The sequence below is a fragment of the Biomphalaria glabrata genome, chromosome 11, assembly GCF_947242115.1.
Source record: "Biomphalaria glabrata chromosome 11, xgBioGlab47.1, whole genome shotgun sequence".
Lineage (NCBI taxonomy): Eukaryota > Metazoa > Mollusca > Gastropoda > Planorbidae > Biomphalaria > Biomphalaria glabrata.
This window is the reverse complement of record NC_074721.1, coordinates 28,718,176-28,740,526: the sequence shown is the minus strand read 5'-3', so window position 1 is coordinate 28,740,526 and position 22,351 is coordinate 28,718,176. Positions and strand designations below refer to the sequence as shown.

General features: G+C 35.1%; 1 protein-coding gene across 5 annotated transcripts in view; it reads right to left on the bottom strand.

Moving 5' to 3' along the window:
* LOC106074353 (uncharacterized) overlaps window positions 1-22,351 on the bottom strand; it is a 35,908-nt gene that overhangs the window by 5,383 nt on the left and 8,174 nt on the right. For 2 of the 5 annotated variants that reach the window (XM_056005063.1, XM_056005060.1), the window contains exons 2-4: window positions 6,727-6,882; window positions 1,248-1,334; window positions 635-829 (exon numbers count right to left, since the gene is read on the bottom strand). In XM_056005063.1, the coding sequence (XP_055861038.1) occupies window positions 635-829; window positions 1,248-1,296 (244 nt within the window). In that variant the 5' untranslated portion in view covers window positions 1,297-1,334; window positions 6,727-6,882. Of the gene's footprint in view, window positions 1-634; window positions 830-1,247; window positions 1,335-6,653; window positions 6,883-7,239; window positions 7,374-22,351 lie in introns of those variants that run through there. The other 3 variants (XM_056005064.1, XM_056005061.1, XM_056005062.1) reach the window with 3 other exon arrangements.

Genomic DNA, 22,351 nt, shown 5'->3' with positions numbered 1-22,351 from the left:
AGCAAGGTAATAGTGCTGTAACTCTATCTCTAGTATGGATATGTGCCGGAATGGAATAACTGGTTTCGATTCTATCTTTAGGCACTAAGCAAACACAATCCAACTAGAGTAGGGATTCGAACTTACGCCCCTTCTATAGCTACCTAAGCGTTTCTTGGCTTCCAGCCACAAAAACCATTATACAATTTTTCATGGGAAATTATTGTCATTTGAATTAGAGAAAGTAATCCAATATTTTTATTTTTATTTCTGCGTTTGTAAAGAAAAAAAAATTTAATTGTCTCAGGGAAATAAAATATCTTGATTTGACACTATTCTATTTCCTTATTAGTTGACTATCTTGCCTTGTAACACACCAAACTTTTAATCTTCTAAACTGCCAACTATTTAGAACTTTTTCGATCCTTAATTTGAGAAAGTTATATTCATGAAGTCATTATGATTCATCTTCTGGTCAAGTTAACTTAGCAGGTCCTAAAGAATTGATTGATATGATAGAAATACAATAAACAGATGTTATCGTTTTCAATAGTTAATAATAATATTCTGAAATTATACAGCCTTTCTTTGACTTAACTGGTCCTTAGGTCCTTTAGGAGCACCATACATGTCAACAATGTATACACACATTTACCTGGGGTACATAAACTTAATGAAGTGTTGTATACGAAGCTGTTACATTCTTGGACACTATTCAAACATCTAAGTCCACACGAGATGACTGATGATTCTGACACTGTGGCACCTACAGCTGACATCCTCAGTGGAACATGAAGAGACTTGTAATCACTAAAACTTGATGTTTCAACAGTATTGACGGATGTAATAGCTGCGTTAGAGTTAGAGTCATGAATGTTAATAAAGTACATTACACATGTGTTGTCTTAGAACATGGAATATACAATATTGTGCTTAGAAGAAAAAATGATTACGATGTCTAGAGCTAAAACTTGGTAAAACTTTTCAAAAGTAATCACGTAGTTACGAGGCATGAAATATTATAGCAATAATGTAAAGTAACAGCCCGTTTCCTTTGCTTGAGTTTTTCTACTAGTTCACTTTAATGAATATATTTAACTGATTTTTGAATTAAGATATTAAATCATGTGAAAATTATTGATCAATTGATCTGAAATTTTCAATTTAGGATGAGCTCTAACACTAAAATTATATTTAGATCGAAACATAAAGATAAAAAAAAAATAAAAGCATAATTAATAATGTTTACGATTGAGTAGCACTCATACTTATTGCTAAATTGACAACTCCAAAGCAAAATATTCCGGAGAGATTCATACTTGCTCTATGAAAAGGTTAATATTAAACTAATTAATCTGAAATGAAAAAGAATATATATGAGCAACAACAAGTTAAACAAAACAACATTAAAGGTGAATCGCGTTTCCTTTTTTTTTTTTCTAGAAACAGTTTGGGGACCTAGAAAATTCCCGCAAATCAAACAGTTTAGAAAAAAAGAAAATAACGTGAACATGAAAAAATAATTATATGAACAAAATTCTTTACCATGAAAAATATACAGAATACATTTTTATTAAAAAAAGACAATAACTTTTTATACAGAAATAGGAAACACCACGCTTCTATTATATATTTTCATATTTAAAAAAAAAAACATTTTTTACCCGCTCTATGATACCATCTCCCCTCAGGGGAAAAAAATCCTGTAATGTGTAAATCTTCTAGACTTATAATATTCTAATGATAGGCCTTTGGATATAGAATAATTTTGGATATAGACTTAGAAGACTTGCGAAACATATACCTAAGTATAATTATTAATACATTATATTCTTTAATGACAAGGGTCTACATGCGAAGCCGTCTAGCTTGTTCAAGATAAATATCGTCTAGTCCTCTAACCAAATTTATTTTTTCTTATAAACTGCAGTTTTTCCATTGTACCAACAATCTAGTCATTCTTTTTCCAACGATATATATCAACTGTCAAATTTCTAGGAAAAACGCAGCCCCCGCTGTAACCTACATATTTTGCCAAACCTTAGGCACGCATAACCATTGTCCACTGGTGGTCGTTTTAGATTCTCTTTTCGCTGTCTACGTCTGTCCTTGGCAGTGGATTTTCTGTTGGTCTCAGATGTGTATCCCGTTGTACGTGACCTCCATCTGTCTTGTTCTGATGCCGCATGCAGCCAAGTGCTCTCTTTTATGTCAGTTAAAGCAAGCTGATGCCTAAGTTGGTCTTTACATCTTTTCCGTGGAGCACCTCTGTTACGTCAATAAAGTTTTTTTTTGGCTATGATGGAGACTCATTGAAAGTTTCATGAATCGCGCCTTGATTTGCTTGAATAATCTTGAAAGTAGGTATAGTAATATCTAAAAAATACAAAAGCAATGCCCCACCATCCCAGTAAATATTTGGGTTATTTCTATACAAATCTAGTGGGATTGGAAGTAATGGAAAAACTTGTTATAGATGCCCCAATTGGCAGTGTATTTGTTTTTTAATTTAACGGTATCAAAAATTGGTTTCAATTTAAGAGATCTTATATATTTCTTTTATGGTAGTGATTTAATGTTTAAAAATTCACATTATTCCTGAAATAAAGCAAATCCTGTATTCTTGGACGTTTCAAGTTAAAGTTTGCTTTAAGTTTAGGAAATAAGATAATTACAAAAAAATAATATAGTATTGTATTAATTATAAAATATTACAGTTTTGCTATTATTTGTTTCTATTTTGCATGCTTGAAAAAGTTTTGTGAATAAGTTTTGTATGAACATCTTTTTAATTTGATCAATTCATACCTTACCTAAATTGTACTTGTAAGTCCAAAGAAAATTTTTGATTAAATGTCAAGTCATTAATACAAGACCTGGATTTACTGGTTCGCCAGTACCAAACACAAACAAAATGATAACCGCTTATTGATTTCGTCTGCATGACAAAAGGAATCCAAGGGAAGTGAATACTCAGAAACATGCTTTTTATGTTTGTGTTCAAAGTATAAACTCCTCTTAAATAATTAAGTACTAGATCGTATCAATACTAACTCAGTGAATACATCTTTTCATTTTTAGCGGCCCCCGTAAGGGGAAAAAGCCGCTATTAGGTTTGTGCAAAATGTCCGTCTGTCCGTCTGTCCGTCTGTCACACTCAGATCTCGAAAACTAGAAGAGATATGAAAAATATTATTTCATCATTAAATCCGGCTTGAAAAGTTTAGGTGCAACGGCTACTTTTGGTTTTCTAAAAGCAAACCGTTTAATTTATAAAATTAATTATGCAAGCGATTTTTTCATAAAAATAAACCAATTCTAAAACAATTACGTAAATGTAAAGGGAGGCAATGTTACAATATGCTAACAAAGATGGACAATTTTTGTGTATTTTCAGTATCACTAAGTAAAATATATTTTTAAAATGTACAGGAAATGTTTACAACAAATATAAATAATAGTTAAAGACGTTTTTTCTGGTCAACTAGCTGCTAAAATTAAAAGAAAACATTTCTGTTTGTTTATAAAGGCTAATAATGCACTTTGTATGTAAATATCACGCACTTTTTTTTAAATGGACTTTTTATGCAGCGATTTTCGTGCAGTAGCGTAACGTCGCAACATGATCAGGTGCTAAACCAATTCCTTAAACTTTTTATAAAAATCAGATTTTATTTATTTTTTGTTTAGTGCCCCCATCCGAATAAAAGAAGCTTATTTTTGTGCGTTTTGTCTGTTGGTCGGTCTGTCCGTCACGATTAGATTTAAAAAACTAGAACTCTGAAAGCTATTGAAAATGTTCCTCCCATAACATCTCAATAGTTTTAAGTATCTAAAATTGATTGTTCCGGATTTTTTTGTGCAAAACTAATCAACGCCAACAAATGTTTGTTTGCTCTTGTAACTTATATTACATTCAATTTCCATTCTTAAACGTTGCAAAAACACATTATCAATAATATGTTGTTCCGTTTTTTTATGTAAATAGCATATTAATGCTAAATCAAAATCTCTATAGTGACTTATATTTCATTAAGTGTAAAAATGTTCCGGATATTGTTTTATAAAACATGAATTATGCCTAATGATTGTTTGAAATCGCATAAGGCTTTTTAAAAAAGTGATTTACACGAATTGATTACTGAAAATTACTTTTTAGACATTTACTTTTCTTGTAAAACATAACATAGAAGTTTTGTAATCGATAAAGAAAGTTCCGGATTTTGTTTCTTACAAATCGTCGCCAGAAATTTCCGAATTTATTTAAAAATCTACTAACGCCAAATAATTACAGTACATTTAACTTTCTACCTAAAACATTAAAAAATCTAATTATCGTTAATATTATGTTCCTATTTTTAAGGAAAACAGAATCCAAACACCAAAGTAAGGTATGAAAATCTCTCCACGTGGCTGTAGTACATCTAATTTTTATACGAGACCATCCAAAAAATTTAATTAACGGTATTACATTTATCTGAAATTCTCTTTTTCTTTTACTATTTATACAAACATCCGGAACAATCTATTATATAAACTTTTCAATTGTGTTCATACCTAAAAATTATTGCGATGTTTTGAAACGTAAAATAAAGGTTAATCAATTTTTAATAACTTTTAGTTGTTCTTTTTTATATCAAGATGACGGACAGACCGACTGACAGACAAAACGCAAAAACAATGCGGCTTTGATCCTTTTTAAATAAATTCTATTAGAACTCAGTGCACCAATGTCTATGAACCCTCGTTAAATATCTCGTGTAAATAAAGACATTTTTTTATGGTACCGGTACTAGCCTATTGTGAGGTAATGGAATTTTTTTTCTTTGACGTCATATGAATAGACTCTTTAAATATAATGTTAAAAGAACGCACTCGGTGCACCAATGTCTATTAACCCTCGAAAAAATTGCTTGTATTAATGAAAACATATTTTAGTCTAACTAAGCCGTGTGACGTAGTGTTTTTTTCCTTTGACGTCACATGGAATGAATTCTTTAAATAAAATGCTAAAAGAACGCACTCGGTGCACCAATGTCTATGAACACTCGAGAAATGGCTCGTGTTGATGAAGGTGATTTTTAGTTTAGCTAGGCCTTGTGACGTAGTGTTTTTTTTCCTTTGACGTCATATGGAATGAATTCTTTAAAAGAAATGCTAAAAGAACGCACTCGGTGCACCAATGTCTATGAAAACTCGATAAAAGGCTCGTAATGATGAAGGCGATTTTTATTCTAGCTAGGCCGTGTGACGTAGTGTTTTTTTTTTCCCCTCTGACGTTATATGGAATGAATTCTTCAAATGAAATGAAAAAAGAACTCGGCATAGTAATGTTTATTAAGCCTCGTTATGTGACTCGCGTTTAAAAAAGGAATGATATCTTGATTTAGATCTAATCTAGATTTTTTAAACTAGATCTAGATTTTTATTACAGTATATCTAGATCTGGATTTATATTCTAATTAAAATTATTTTAGAGTCTAGATCTAGAATTTCTAGATCTAGTTTAGACTAAAATAGACTAGATTAAGATGTAGAATTTCAATTTCTAAACTTAAAGTGTAAAAAAAAGTGTAGATTTTCATTTCCAAACGTTTTGATCAATATTGTAATGTTTTAATATACTAAAACTAATCTACTATTTTTTATTAAATTTAAATTTAAATCTACGGCAAATGAATCTTTGAAAAATTATTACTTTTGACCATCGGATGGCTGCCTGGTCGTGCGGTTTGCGCGCTGGACTGTCGTTCAGATTTATGGATGGCCCAGGGTTCAAACCCTGCCCGCTCCCATCCCCCGTCGTCCTGCGGGAGGTTTGGACTAGGAAGTAATTATCTTCAAGTCTGAAGGAACATCCGAAACGTGTAAAACATTTTACATCAAAATTAAATCACCTCTTGAATATTATTTGCGAATATGCAGATCCGACAGGGATCCGACTTCGACGGGGGCCGCCTCTGAGTTTGTGTAACACTAACTCTCTTTGTAATCTTGTTTCACTAGAGTTTGTTCAAAGACTTGGTTTCAACTTTGTGTACTTAGGAAACAAATGCCACTCACGATAACGTTTTGTAGCATAAAGTAGCTGGACAGTAGGCAGTTAGATGTTTATTCGTTCTATTTTTTGGACAGTAAAATATATATTTGATTTCTATATTTGACTCAAAGGCGTATCTAGCAATTTGTAGGCGGTGCAGGCCTCAAGGGCATCAAGTGGTGAGAGGCATTGAAATAAGGACAAAAATAAATCTGTAAAAGCAAAACATTGTAAATACATTACAAATAAAAACTACTGTATTTGTATTTATTTTTTCAACTTTTTAAATCTCGTATGTTCTTTTTTAAATGAAAAAGAAGCTGTAGAGCAGCTTAAATCAAAGTTACTTGATCTGTTAAATTCTCTCAAAGCAAGTTTATTTTTTCATGCCCAGTTTCTTTATAGTTACATGAAGTCATTTCATTGTTGAATGCACTGGTTTTATATGAGTGGCAAAGCTTTGTTTTAAATTCATTGTTCAGTTTGGTGGTTCATCTTGATCTAGAGTTTAACATATATATATATATAGACTCTAGATCTAGATAATAGTTGTAGTTTATTTTAATTTCACTATGATTCTTTCTAATCTCAGTAATTTTATGTCATTTATTTGGATTAAATTAAATTAAATTACCTTTATTTTTGACGTGTTTTTTTTTTGCTCCAGTAATTGTAATAATGTAATATCCAAATTATTATGCGCTTGCCTCAAGACTGGTAAGACTTGCTGGCTAGTGGAGTCCTTGCTCAGAAATAGAAGTTGTCATCTCTGCTTAAAATGGCTGACGGAGAAAGTAAAGGGTCCAAAGGATGAACATCAGAAGAGAATCTAGTACATCATTCCTTTGTCTTCAAAGCAGAGCCTGGTAGTCCATGAGCATCACGAACGAGTTGGAGAAGAATTGTTAAGACAAAATCAAAACAAAATTCGTATAAAATTACTGTGCAAGTAAGATTCATTTTTAAAAGAACATGTGCTCCCAACCAAGCTTAGTTGCAGACCAAATACGTACATATCCACACAAAAGCAAAACGAAATTATATTTCGAGATTTAATTAGGGATGAATTTTAAAAAATTCAGAAACCCCTAAAGTTCCCCTATCACACCTTGCGATCTCTATAGCCCACATTTAACGTGGGTGCCAGCACAACAACCAACCGCATTTACTTTTGGGTGGAGTAGCCCAAATATCCCGAAATAAAAAATGCCAGTCTTTACCAGGATTCGAATCCGAGACCACCCGGTAAGCGTTTTGGCGCTCAGCTTCAGCGCCTCTTTGCAGTATAGTCTTAATTGTATCATCTAGTTTAGGTTTTTGTTCCATGTATTAACTGAAATGATCGACGTGTACCTTTAAAAAACAAAAATTGTCAATTCAGGACTGCGCACTTAATGAAAACATTAAAAACATTTTTAACTTTTTGTCGGGACGATATTGCTTATGTCACTACTACCTTTGTCGACAGCATGTGCTCAGATCCTTGAACTAGTGCAGAACTCAAAGACAGCATGTGCTCAGATCAATGGATTAGTGCAGAACTCAAAGACAGCATGTGCTCAGATCCATGGATTAGTGCAGAACTCAAAGACAGCATGTGCTCAGATCCTTGAACTAGTGCAGAACTCAAAGACAGCATGTGCTCAGATCCATGGATTAGTGCAGAACTCAAAAACAGCATGTGCTCAGATCCATGGATTAGTGCAGAACTCAAAGACAGCATGTGCTCAGATCCATGGATTAGTGCAGAACTCAAAGACAGCATGTGCTCAGATCCATGGATTAGTGCAGAACTCAAAGACAGCATGTGCTCAGATCCATAGATTAGTGCAGAACTCAAAGACAGCATGTGCTCAGATCCTTGGATTAGTGCAGAACTCAAAGACAGCATGTGCTCAGATCCTTGGATTAGTGCAGAACTCAAAGACAGCATGTGCTCAGGTCCATGAATTAGTTCAGAACTCAAAGACAGCATGTGCTCAGATCCATGTATTAGTGCAGAACTCAAAGACAGCATGTGCTCAGATCCTTGGATTAGTGCAGAACTTAACGACAGCATGTGCTCAGATCCTTGGATTAGTGCAGAACTCAAAGACAGCATGTGCTCAGATCCTTGGATTAGTGCAAAGAACTCAAAGACAGCATGTGCTCAGATCCTTGGATTAGTGCAGAACTTAAAGACAGCATGTGCTCAGATCCTTGGATTAGTGCAGAACTCAAAGACAGCATGTGCTCAGATCCTTGGATTAGTGCAAAAAACTCAAAGACAGCATGTGCTCAGATCCTTGGATTAGTGCAAAGAACTCAAACACAGCATGTGCTCAGATCCTTGGATTAGTGCAAAGAACTCAAAAAACAGCATGTGCTCAGATCCTTGGATTAGTGCAGAACTCAAAGACAGCATGTGCTCAGATCCTTGAATTAGTGCAAAGAACTCAAAGACGGCATGTGCTCAGATCCTTGGATTAGTGCAGAACTCAAAGACAGCATGTGCTCAGATCCTTGGATTAGTGCAGAACTCAAAGACAGCATGTGCTCAGATCCTTGGATTAGTGCAAAAAACTCAGACAGCATGTGCTCAGATCCTTGAATTAGTGCAAAGAACTCAAAGACAGCATGTGCTCAGATCCTTGGATTAGTGCAGAACTCAAAGACAGCATGTGCTCAGATCCTTGGATTAGTGCAAAGAACTCAAAGACGGCATGTGCTCAGATCCTTGGATTAGTGCAGAACTCAAAGACAGCATGTGCTCAGATCCTTGGATTAGTGCAGAACTCAAAGACAGCATGTGCTCAGATCCTTGGATTAGTGCAAAGAACTCAAAGACGGCATGTGCTCAGATCCTTGGATTAGTGCAAAGAACTCAAAGACAGCATATGCTCAGATCCTTGGATTAGTGCAAAGAACTCAAAGACAGCATGTGCTCAGATCCATGGATTAGTGCAGAACTCAAAGACAGCATGTGCTCAGATCCTTGGATTAGTGCAGAACTCAAAGACAGCATGTGCTCAGATCCTTGGATTAGTGCAGAACTCAAAGACAGCATGTGCTCAGATCCTTGGATTAGTGCAGAACTCAAAGACAGCATGTGCTCAGATCCTTGGATTAGTGCAAAGAACTCAAAGACGGCATGTGCTCAGATCCTTGGATTAGTGCAGAACTCAAAGACAGCATGTGCTCAGATCCTTGGATTAGTGCAGAACTCAAAGACAGCATGTGCTCAGATCCTTGGATTAGTGCAAAAAACTCAAAGACAGCATGTGCTCAGATCCTTGGATTAGTGCAAAGAACTCAAAGACAGCATGTGCTCAGATCCTTGGATTAGTGCAGAACTAAAAGACAGCATGTGCTCAGATCCTTGGATTAGTGCAAAGAACTCAAAGACGGCATGTGCTCAGATCCTTGGATTAGTGCAGAACTCAAAGACAGCATGTGCTCAGATCCATGGATTAGTGCAGAACTCAAAGACAGCATGTGCTCAGATCCTTGGATTAGTGCAAAACTCAAAGACAGCATGTGCTCAGATCCTTGGATTAGTGCAGAACTCAAAGACAGCATGTGCTCAGATCCTTGGATTAGTGCAGAACTCAAAGAAAGCATGTGCTCAGATCCTTGGATTAGTGCAGAACTCAAAGACAGCATGTGCTCAGATCCTTGGATTAGTGCAAAGAACTCAAAGACAGCATGTGCTCAGATCCTTGGATTAGTGCAGAACTCAAAGACAGCATGTGCTCAGATCCTTGGATTAGTGCAGAACTCAAAGACAGCATGTGCTCAGATCCTTGGATTAGTGCAGAACTCAAAGACAGCATGTGCTCAGATCCTTGGATTAGTGCAAAGAACTCAAAGACAGCATCTGCTCAGATCCTTGGATTAGTGCAAAGAACTCAAAAACAGCATGTGCTCAGATCCTTGGATTAGTGCAGAACTCAAAGACAGCATGTGCTCAGATCCTTGTATTAGTGCAAAGAACTCAAAGACGGCATGTGCTCAGATCCTTGGATTAGTGCAGAACTCAAAGACAGCATGTGCTCAGATCCTTGGATTAGTGCAGAACTCAAAGACAGCATGTGCTCAGATCCTTGGATTAGTGCAAAAAACTCAAAGACAGCATGTGCTCAGATCCTTGGATTAGTGCAAAGAACTCAAAGACAGCATGTGCTCAGATCCTTGGATTAGTGCAGAACTCAAGACAGCATGTGCTCAGATCCTTGGATTAGTGCAAAGAACTCAAAGACGGCATGTGCTCAGATCCTTGGATTAGTGCAGAACTCAAAGACAGCATGTGCTCAGATCCTTGGATTAGTGCAGAACTTAAAGACAGCATGTGCTCAGATCCTTGGATTAGTGCAAAGAACTCAAAGACAGCATGTGCTCAGATCCTTGGATTAGTGCAGAACTCAAAGACAGCATGTGCTCAGATCTTTGGATTAGTGCAGAACTCAAAGACAGCATGTGCTCAGATCCTTGGATTAGTGCAAAGAACTCAAAGACAGCATGTGCTCAGATCCATGGATTAGTGCAGAACTCAAAGACAGCATGTGCTCAGATCCTTGGATTAGTGCAAAGAACTCAAAGACAGCATGTGCTCAGATCCATGGATTAGTGCAGAACTCAAAGACAGCATGTGCTCAGATCCATGGATTAGTGCAGAACTCAAAGACAGCATGTGCTCAGATCCATGGATTAGTGCAGAACTTAAAGACGGATGGCCACACAAAAAAAAGTTGCCAGGCACACAAATGAAAAGCGCCTGTATTAACACAAGAAAAAAGCAACGAATTTATACTTCCTCGGATGGAATTGTTCAAATAATCACTTGATTTGAACTATATCATGATGTAATAAATAAATATGATATTTTGTTTCCGCAATGAATTTTGTCTGAAGTAAAAAAAGCTTTAACGTTTTGTGGCAGTTTCTCCAGAAGCCGTCAAACTTCCAAAACAAGGATTGATTAAAGATCTTTATCACTTGCTAGATGATTCAGTCCCGCCTGTTGCATATTTCTGACACATCTTGATTGGTATCTATTTGATAATATCGGTAAGTTTGGTTATATGCGAGCAAAGTTTTTTCAGACTAAATTTGATCAAGAATTAATTGCAATAAACTATAAATTAATTCGAAAATTGTATCCATTAAGTAAAAGCTGATGGAAAACAACCTAATATATTTTGATGGTATTTTTTGGTAAACTAATTATTTTTCAAATTAGCAAATTAGTAACAATAAACACACAATAGTTGGAAAAGAAATATTCTTTGTGTTTTATTTTGCTTTTTTTGGGGGGCTGGGAGCAGGTATGTGGGGCATCAGGAGGAGCTCATGCATTGGGCATCATATGCCCTAGCTACGCCACTGGTTTGACGAAAATTGATCAGTCATATACCGAGTTTCAATTATAAATAATGTACGTCTAGCCAGTCAACTGGCGACATTAGAAATGCGTTTGGGCTATTCATAATTTGTCCACGTTTCGATTTTTAAACTAAAGCATAGAATTTCTTGTTATTCCTACAACAAAGCTTTTATCGCTCCATTAAACACGCGGTTTTTTAGTTGAGATATGATAGTTCAGAAAGTCTTTCTATGTTTTAAACAAATGCTTTAGATTTGAACTTTCTCTTTTCGCTTTGCGATGGCTCGTAGAGATTGGCATATAAAGACAATATATCAAGCAGTGCTGCTGCTTCATATAGCGACACTTTCCATCCAGCCCATCTTAATAAAACATTTAACTTTAATGATTCTACAACTTCATGTTCACACTGAAAAACGTAATTCAATACATGTGAAATATTGATTTAAAAATAGGGACAATTTAAGACATCTAAATATCTTACAGTGATTCAACTTGAAAATAAAACAGTAATAAAAACAATGGCTGCCATACGTCTCTAAGTCACTATGGATCATCTCGTAGAAATAAGCTATGGTCTCAAACGCAGCTTATGTTTCCATAGTAACGATATAGTTTGAGGTCAGCGGCTTCGCAGGTTCTGCCGATGTGTAGATCTGGGTGCGCCATACTGCCTAAGGGAGGAAGTAGTCTGATATTTCTTCAATATTGACTTCCGAAGCCTCTCCCATGTTTGGGTATGAAATTCCTGCAACGCAGCAGAGATTTGAATTGGGAGTTTGACTAATCCTAGATGGGTAGCCGAAACTAACAAGCACCTCTTGCCCAAAGCTTTCTGGTTTTTGCGCCATTTACTAGCCTCGTCTCTTTCACTGTCAGCGAAAACAGTTTCGTTGGACTATGAAAAACTCTTGTGACAATGTCTATTAACCATTTCGTGTTGACAAAGACAATTTTAGCCTATATTTTGTAACGCAGTGTAATATTTTGCCACCGTTCTAAATGCTTTGAATAATAAAAGAGAATTGTTTATTCGTTTAAACAACTAGTGGATCCACAACCCCTAACCCTAACCCATTAAATATTGAATGCACGATGTCGTATTATTTAATAGAGAATTATGCACTTTTCTTGAAATAAAATAAAAGGGAAGAGTTTGTTATTCGTAAATAAATTATTCACAGTTTACTGAAATAAAAGCAACTATCGATGACAGTCAAGTTGCTAGAAGAAGAGGATGGACCCAGGGGAGGAAAATAATTTTGCGTTATTTAACTTTAACTTTAATATACACAATGTTGGCAATTTTGTTTTACTTTATAGAGGAGATTGACGGAAATTTAAATCTTTAATAGCGAAAGTAACTATTTTATTATCTGATCAATCAATAATTTCTCACTAGAGACTCTAAACAGTTATTAGTTTTCTAGCCAGTCAATGGGCTCCATTAAATAAAGCAAATCTAGGAGAATTCAAGCAACATTAAAGGAAATCTAAAGCAAAATTAAGTCACCGAATTCCATGAGAGTTGTCAGATTTCGGGTGACCCGATAAAATAGATAAAATAGCGCTAATGGAAAAAAAATGCGAAAAAAAAATAGCGATGATAAAATAGCGTCGAAAAAATAGCAAAGAGCAAACATTTTCAATTTTCAATATTTTTGTGTTATTTTGAGTAAACCTTTCAGACATAGAAACATATCAATATGCAAACATAATAGGATAATAATATATATAGTGTACTACTTTTCTCGGTGCATCTCTGTTCTCAATTTGACTTGCCTTCTCAAAATCAAACATTACACTCCGTTCAGCAAGAGTTGGTCTTAGCTCCAACAGTTTCCTTAAGATTTGAACATAATCAGCTTCCTGTTTAGATTACCAGAGGTACAGCTCAATGATTGATGAGTGCTTGTACTGTCAAGGCATGTATAAATAGCTCATCCTAAGCCTGAAGCAGTGTAGATTAAGAAGGTAGAGGCCTCAACAAAACTTCCTGCTCAGGAACTTTACTTACTAAAATTTGGCACTTATTATACATGATATATAAGTCCGCGTTGTTTTTTCTTGCGCTATTAGTCGGGATATTTTCCGATATATTATCGGCGTTATTTTGTTGGCGCTAATTTGTTGGGTAACTCCAATGACGATTTCATGATTAACCTCCATCTCTTATTCATGAAAAAAAATTAATAAAGCAAATTACATACTTCAAATTCCATCAAGGTAGCCGGTAATATAGTTATTCAGAATAAGATTATTGCTACAACCCTTCATTAATACTATGATATAGTCTCACTGTGACCTTAAAGAAAATAATTTTAAGCACGAAATGTAAACACACCCTGAAATCCCCAGTCAATTTATAAGGAAGAAACCCCAAGCGTGTGATATCTCCATATTGCAATTTTTTTTTAACTTAATAAAGATTTTCTGCTCAAATATAGGTTCTCTACAAGGTTTCTCTTAAAACAAATCGAGTAAAGGTCGATGGACATCATGGGCGCCTGCAAGATTTTTTCGTAAAGGGGTGCAAGTTGTCACTTATAGTTCAAAGTCAAGGCTCAATTTTCTTAGTACGGAGAATTTAACTGAAAAGAACTGGTCCACCCTTGCCCACCCCATATCAATGCAATATTAAGTGCACTGTAAATACTTGTTTCATGAAAGAAACAAAATTGAACATGTGAACAAACTATTTACTGTATACGTTGTTAAGTTTATCCGTGTGATTCGTGCCTCCATACCGTCATCAAACAAAAAACTGCAAACTGAATTTGGCTGCCAAATCTGACAATAGCGGGTGATAAAAGTTTATCGTAAAGTTCTAATATTCTTCACGTTGCAGCTCTTGCATCGTTTTAGGATCAGGACGAACTGAGCATTATTATTGCTTAAAACGTGAAACGTTAATGAAGAAACTAACGAATTAAGATACGGAATGTAAAGCATTGTTCTGTAATAAATCCCAAAAAATGTTTCTCAGCATGGTCAAGTTGTTGTTTTTTATTATGTCATTAATGTGACTACTGGTCTGATGTTAAGTTAGAAAGACTGCAGCATCAGGAAGACTGGTTCAAGAACAGATGAACATTAAAAAACAAGTCAGAAACACACGAGATGCAGGCATTGATTACACATGTGAAGTTTGTCTGGTTTCACTTGCAGCCGTTATTTTAAGATCCACCCAACAGTCAAAGATCTTGTCAAAATTGTGACTGAAACCGGTATTGTATTTCTCAGTCCATTGTGTCTTACACAAAAGAGGTAAATTTATCATAAACACTGTCTAGACTGTACACAATGTATTCTTTAGACACAGACAGTGCGTCTCTCTGAACAGGGACAAACCCAATGAAGTCTTCTCGAGGTAAAAAAAAAAGCAAATAAACAGCAATAATCGTATTATAGACAATTGAATTGATAGTGTAGAATAGGCTAGAAAGTTTATGGTAAGGGGGGGGGGCGGAATTGATGATATCTCCAACTCCCCATCCCACCAAATCGGCTAAACTACTAGAGACAGAAATAGGTTGAAATATAAATAATTAGTATATATTATTAACATAACTTATAAATTCGTATACAAATTGTGTGATATCTTTACAAACCTTCTTCCGTCACCCCACCCCTTCGTGGGGGATCGGTCTAGTGGGGGTGATCGCCCCTACAGCCCCCCTCTCCTGGATCCGCCAGTGGTCTAAAGATAGATGACAGAGATAGATATTTTACCCAAGCGTTGAATGATTGTTGACAGATCTATTTTCTAGACCCAGATCTACTTATAAAATAAATTAGTTTTTGTTTGTTTTTGTTTCAATTATGTAAGCTATATGTTGACCAATAATACCTACCAATAGAAGTTAAAATGTTTTCTGTATAATAGTGTAGATCTATAATTAGTAAAGATATAGATCTAGTATAAATCTCGCTGTCTTGTTTACGTTTTATAAAATGAAAGTAGGTTGAAGATTTTTTTTTAAATGTGTATACTTCATTAAAAGTATAGTCAAACGTATATTTAAGAGTGTAAAATATTGAACTCTCAATGATTTAAATTTAAAAATAACGCAAAATAGAGTTTATTCAATTTATTAGTCAAAAGCCAACAATTGTTTTTAATTTTATATAGAGCCGAAAGTTCATGACCTCAATACACGTTGCCTTGGTGAATACTGTAGTTGTTTAAAGAAAATGTTAATTTTAAGTTATGTAGATCTAGATCTAGAATCTAAATAATTTGAATGCCACAGTAGTCAATAAATAAAAACTTTGAGCCTATTATTATATTATAGATACAGTAGGCGTAGTTTTGACCTAGATACAGTAGGCTGCGCTGAATGTTAAATGAACATTTATGGTCAACACGGCTAATGTATATGTGTAGCTATGTTGTTAAACAGGTCTAAATGCGCATAAATCTGAAAGAAAAAAGTAAATTGAAAATAAAGACTAAAATTAAACCGAATCAGTAGTTGTAGGCTAAAATGCTTTAAAAAATACAATGGAAAGTAAATTGTATTATGTTAGTAGTTTATTATTTAAATAATATGCCTTTATAATGCGCGATATTATGACCTCTGACGTTCATTTCATTCGTATCACTACGCGGCGCATGTAATGGTGCGCGCGAATTATGGAAAAGTATTTCAACATGACTAAAGCTATTCACATTTAGAGCGAATGAAATTATTTAAAAAATGTTTTGGAAACTTAAATGGGAAGATTAATTATCATTTAAATAATGAAATGTAAGTTCATGCGTAAAAGTTAAAAAAAAGGTTTGAAGTAATGTCTGTATTATTGACCTATACGGTAAGATAAGAGAGATTTTCATCTCTGCGCATGCGTGACCTCTCCGTCTTGTCTTATGTAAACATGGCCTAGATCCATAAAATACTAATGCTTTAAAAGAGTTGAGCAACTTTTATAATTTAAGGGTCTTAAGTTTGTTTTAGGGCCACCATACATACGTTACGGTTCCAGTTAGTTCCCAAGGAACATTTTTCTATGCGGACATACATACCTTATCTTCTTATCTTATATAATACAGACGTTACTTCAAAAAAGAAGATGATTACGTCCTACGCGTCATGCGTTTTAGTCATGCATATTAACCAATGACAAATTCTGCCAAGTCACTGGTTTTCCTGGCTAGCTCAGGCAACCCATTCCATGCTCTAATAGCACTAGGGAAGAAAGAGTATTTGTACAAATTTGTCCTAGCATATGGGACGAGGAATGTGCCTTTATTTTTGTGTCTTTCAGAGTATTTTATTAAATTTTGTTTTTGTATTTGAAGTTTATGGTTCAGTGTTTTATGTATGATTGCTACTTTACTTTTGAGCCTTCTGTCCTGAAGGCTTTCTAAATTTAGTGATTTTACTAAAGGTGTTACTCTAGTCAAATGTGAATATTCGTTTGTTATGAATCGCACTGCTCTATTTTGTGTCTGTTCTAGTTTCTTAATGTTTTCTTGAGTTGAGGGGTCCCAAACAGAGGATGCATATTCTATTATTGGCCTAACCAAGGTTAAATAACATTTTAGTTTTATGTTCTTATTTGATTTATAGAAATTTCTTTTAATAAATCCTAATGCTTTATTTGATTTTTTTGTAGTTTCATCAATATGTGGATTCCATGACAGTTTTTCATTTATTATAACACCTAGGTATTTTGCGTTTTTAGTCTGTGTTACTGGTTTGCCATGAATAAGATAAGTGAAATTAATTTGTTTAAGTTTTTTTGTTACTCTTAACAACTGACATTCTTCTGGGTGGAAAGACATGCTCCAATTTGATTCCCATTTCTGTAATTCATCTAATTCTCTTTGTAAAATATCTGTGTCTTGTGTTGTTTTCATTGTTCTATATATTATGCAATCGTCTGCAAATAATCTGACTTTTGTTCCTGAAGTAATGCAATTTGGTAAATCATTTATGTAAATTAAAAATAGTAGTGGACCTAAGACTGTTCCTTGAGGTACACCTGAGTTTACTGTTATCGGTGTTGATTTAGAGCCATTTATTATTACAGTTTGTTTTCTTCCTATCAGAAAATTTTAATCCACTGATGCAGTGGACCATTAATTCCGAAATATTTTAATTTTTTAAGCAAACTATGGTGGTGAACTTTGTCAAAAGCCTTAGAAAAATCTAGTAAGATAGCATCTATTTGTTCATACATACATACATTCTACTTTATAGTATAGATGTGAGTATTAAAAAGGAAAAGTATCTCCTCTTTTTGTTCCAAATGTGGCTTTGTATTGAAATGACCGATCCGATCTCTTTGTCTCTATTTCTCTCTCTCTTAATATATATATATATATATATATATATATATATATATATATATATATATATATATATATATATATAATAATAAAAATAATAATAATAATAATAATCTTTATTATCCGTAAGGAAATTTGTCTTACAATTTGTGCATTACCAAACAAAAAACATTATAACTATAAGAAACCAAAGTGTACATTTATTTATTTATTTATTTATTTATTGATTGAAATATATGGAACATTATAAAAAAATATATTTACTAAAGAAAATTATTGTGCAAATAAAAAAAGAGTACAAAAAAGATTTTGTGTTATTACACGAAGTCAGGGGCGGCCCAATCAGATCCGCCTATTTGGAAGAACATTTAAGACATGATTTTTGTTTTGATTGTCATAAAGTAAAAAAAAAATTAAATTAAAGATTCATTTAGCGCTGTTTTTTTTTTTTTATCAAATGTTTTGCATGTTTCAGATGTTCCTTTAAAGTTAAAGATAATTTACTTTCTAGTTCCAATCCTTCAGCTGGTGGACGGGGAATGGAAGATGGCAGATTATGAGCCCTGGACAATCTGTAATACCAATATATATATATATATATATATATATATATCATGGGCGTAGCCGGGGGGGGGTTGGGGTTAAACCCCCCCTCCCCCGAAATGAAATCCCCCCCCCCAAAATGAAATCCCCCCCCCCCTGGGGGGAGGGATCGGAATTTAGTGAATGATTTTTTGCTTTGATTTGGTTTATTTTAGGTGAGATTTTAATACTAAACCATCACTTGCCCCAGCACAACCAATGGGGTTTTGATTTTAAAACCCCCTACCAGGGGGTTTTGATTTTAAAACCCCCTACCAGGGGGTTTTGAGTTTAAAACCCCCTACCAGGGGGGTTCGAGTTTAAAAACCCCTACCAGGAGTTTTGAGTTTAAAACCCCCTACTAGGGGTTTTGAGTTTTAAACCGCTTACTTGGGGTTTTTGCAGTTAACTCCCCCTCTTCTTTAAAGAAAACAAAAAAAAAATGCAAACGAAAATCCCCTAATTCCAAGAGCACAGTTAAGGCAGATTTTGATTTTAAAACCCCCTCCAAAATTTACGATAAACCCCCTCTTCAATATAAAAAAAATCTTATTAGGCACTCAAAATGTTATGAGCGTAGCTAAATGGGTTTTGACATAGTTTTGAGGTTAAACCCCACTTCAGCGGGGTTTGAAGGTAAAAAATACCTCTTTAATAATAAAAACAAAGCAAATTATACACTCAAAATTATATGAGTGTAGTCAAAGTGGTTTTAAGTTTAAACTCCCCTCCAGTGGAGTTTGAAGCTAAAAAGTACCTCTTCAATATAAATAAAAGCAAATTACTCACTCTAAAATCTATCAGCGCAGCCAAAGGGGTTTTGAGGCTAAAAAATACATCTTCAGTGTAAGAAAAAAGCAAATTACGAACTCAAAATGCTATGAGCGTTGCCAAAAGAATTTGAGTTTAAACCCCCATTCAGAGGGGTTTAATGCTAAAAAATACCTCTTCAATTAAAAAAAAGCAAATTACACACTAAAATTATTTGAGCGTAGCCAATCCATCGGGGGTTTTGAGTTTAAACCCCTCTTCTACAGATGGAGTTTGTTTAAAGTTTAAAACCCTCCAGATGGTTTTGAGTTTAAGATCCCCCTACAGAGCATTTTGAGTTGGAAAACCCCCAACAGATGATTTTGACGATAAAACTTCTCTTTTCGATATAAAATCTAAAGCAAACTACAGTCACTTAATTCCAAGAGCGTATTCAAGAGAGGTTACACATTTTTACCAGTGGCAGGGCTCCCTTAATAAACGTCAGTGAATAGTCATCTGCCGAAATTGAAAAACACTAAATGTGGCTCAACAAAGATGGCTAAGACAGATTTTAGGAGTCAGTTGTAGAGATCGGGTTTAAATCAAGGAAATCCTATGCCGAACTTGGAGTCGACCCTTTAGTAAGATTGTGAGAGAGCGACGCTTGAGGTTTGCGGGGCATGTTCTCCGACAAAATGAATTATGCATAAGAAGAGTTGCAATGATATCCTAGTACAACTTGACGCCACTTATTTATTGAGGTCCTCATGGCAGGTGGGAAGAGGCTTCAGACATTACCAGTGACAGATTTTTATGGAAACAGCTTGACGGCAAATGCGCCAAACGTCGCGGGAGGGTCTAAGTCAGTAAGAATAGCATATTAGGTATTTGAAATAAAACTTTTTAATAGCAGGAAAATGCACTGTAGATACCTCAGAATATGCATTTTGTTGGCTTTCAATATCAGAAAAAGTGCTTGGGGGCGGGGCTTCGCCCAGCGCTGGGGGAGCTACTAACGCTCCCCCAGACCCCCTTGCTAGTATTGGCGAGGAATCTACAATTTTTCCACTAACTCATGGAAGAACCTATTCTATGGCACAATAAACGTCTTCCGAAAGAATTAAGGGTCAGAATGCAATAAAGATTATGTACACACACATAAATACATATTAAAAAAAAAATCGCCAGGGGGAGGGGGGGTAAAAAAAAATCCAACCCCCCAACCCCCCCCCCCCCCCGAAAACAAATCCTGGCTACGCCCATGATATATATAGTTGTTACGTTTTCATATTGGATGAGACTCTTTAGACATGTACACGACAAAATCACAGTTTATAAATACTTTAATCTTTATTAACACTGAAAACACTTTCTTGTTCATAGTCCTCCCTTTCGGTCCTTCTTTCCTTTCAACACGCAATCGCACCATTTCACATTCACACTAAGATGCGCACGTAACACCCCCCCCTGTTTAACAAGTTCGATGCACATCGAACGTCCAAAATACAAATCACTGAATATATTATCAGACTATTCCAAGTTAAAACAAATCGGTAACATATAAAACCATAATGTAATAACTACACAAAATCAAACACAATGTCATGTTAATACCAATACAATTCCAACATGGAATAGCAATTATATTCATCACAATAATAACTGTTATTATGAGCAATTGAAACCACTTCTGTTAACATATATCTATAAGTAATCATATTTCTATTAATACAACTCCCCACTCATAATCGTATGCCTGTACAAAACACCATCATTCCAGTCGCAATCAAATAGTTAACAAACAAAGTCTATCTTGCTCCATGCATATTGTAACAACAATATTCAATTCATTACACATATATTTATTCATTGTAGAATAGAACAATAATTAATGTCCATCATTCCCACCTTTTCTAATCCTATCTATATAATTCTAACATTATTGACATGCCATCCTTTCCGCTTCCCTCCTTTGTAATGATGTCCCATTGTGATCCTACTACCTAATGATCTAGCTGTACTGTTTTCTAGGCTGCTAATATCCCTCTCTTTTCTCGTATACGCCTCTTCACTATTGTACCTTGAATCCTTAATTCTAATTAATTGTTGACACTGTCTTCTAATATGCCCCCTTCTCCCACAATTAAAGCATAAGATGTATGAACTTGTACGTCTATATGTGGGTTTAAATCGCTTTCCCTGTACCACTGATTGCCTTACTTTACTTTGATTTGGACCCATTCCTATTGCATTGCTTTCTACCTTATCTGTTAATTCTTTCTTCTCGTGCTCTCTGCTACCCATGTCATCTGATGTATGAGATCTTATGTCTTCTTCCACATCCCCATTTCTACCTCGCGTAGACTTTATCCCATAATATTTCTTCCAATTCTCAATCTCCCTTACTGAACATATTTTCACCCCATGGATATTCCCAATAATTAAATCTATCTCACCCTGATCTACAACACAAGCTTCCACTGTCCCCTTAACATACGGTGTGTCTATACTAACTTTAGCAATCGGTAATTGTACAATATTCCCATTAAACATAACACACTTCCTAGATTCGCCTGTATATTCATGGTCTTCCACTAAATTCTTATTCACTCCAATAATAGTGCTCCCAGTATCCCTGATGGTCTTGGCTGCCTTGTTCCCTACGAATGTATGAAAAATCTCCAATGTTCCAGTATCAGATGACAATGATAAGCCTTGCTCTATTCTACCTTTCTCCCAGTCCTTTCTTTCCTGTCTGTTTCCTTGATATCTTCCGTTGCGGCTATCATTTTGTCTTTCATATGTACCACTTCTATACTGTCTCTCCTGTGTCTCCCTTGTTCTGTGAGAGTTATTCTGTGTCTCCCATGTTCTGTTAAAGGCAACTATTTCTTCTATATCACTGCCTCTAGATAATTTCTTCTCGGGATGTGCCACTTTATAAGCCCTTATCAGTCTTACTATGTCTTCTATGGATTTCGGTTTCCTCTCCAACAGAAATATTTTTAATTCCTCCTGACACTCGTACATCACTTTGTCCAGCATGAGAAATGTCTTAAGACTGTCAAAGGTTTTTTCTACCTCAGCGGTTTCTATCCAGTTATCGAAATGGCTGCTCATTTTGTCCAAGAAGGTCTGCGGGTCATCCTCTGGTTCTATCTCACAATTAACAAACTGTTGGCGATAGAAAGCTTCTGTTTTCCCGAAAGTTCGAAGTAGTTGTTCTTTCACAATGCTGTAGTTACTCTGGTTCATACATATTTTTGAAGGCACCTCCGCTGTAAATGATCTTGACAATAAGAATGTCCATTTGTCTTCAGGGTACTCCAGTTCTCTCATT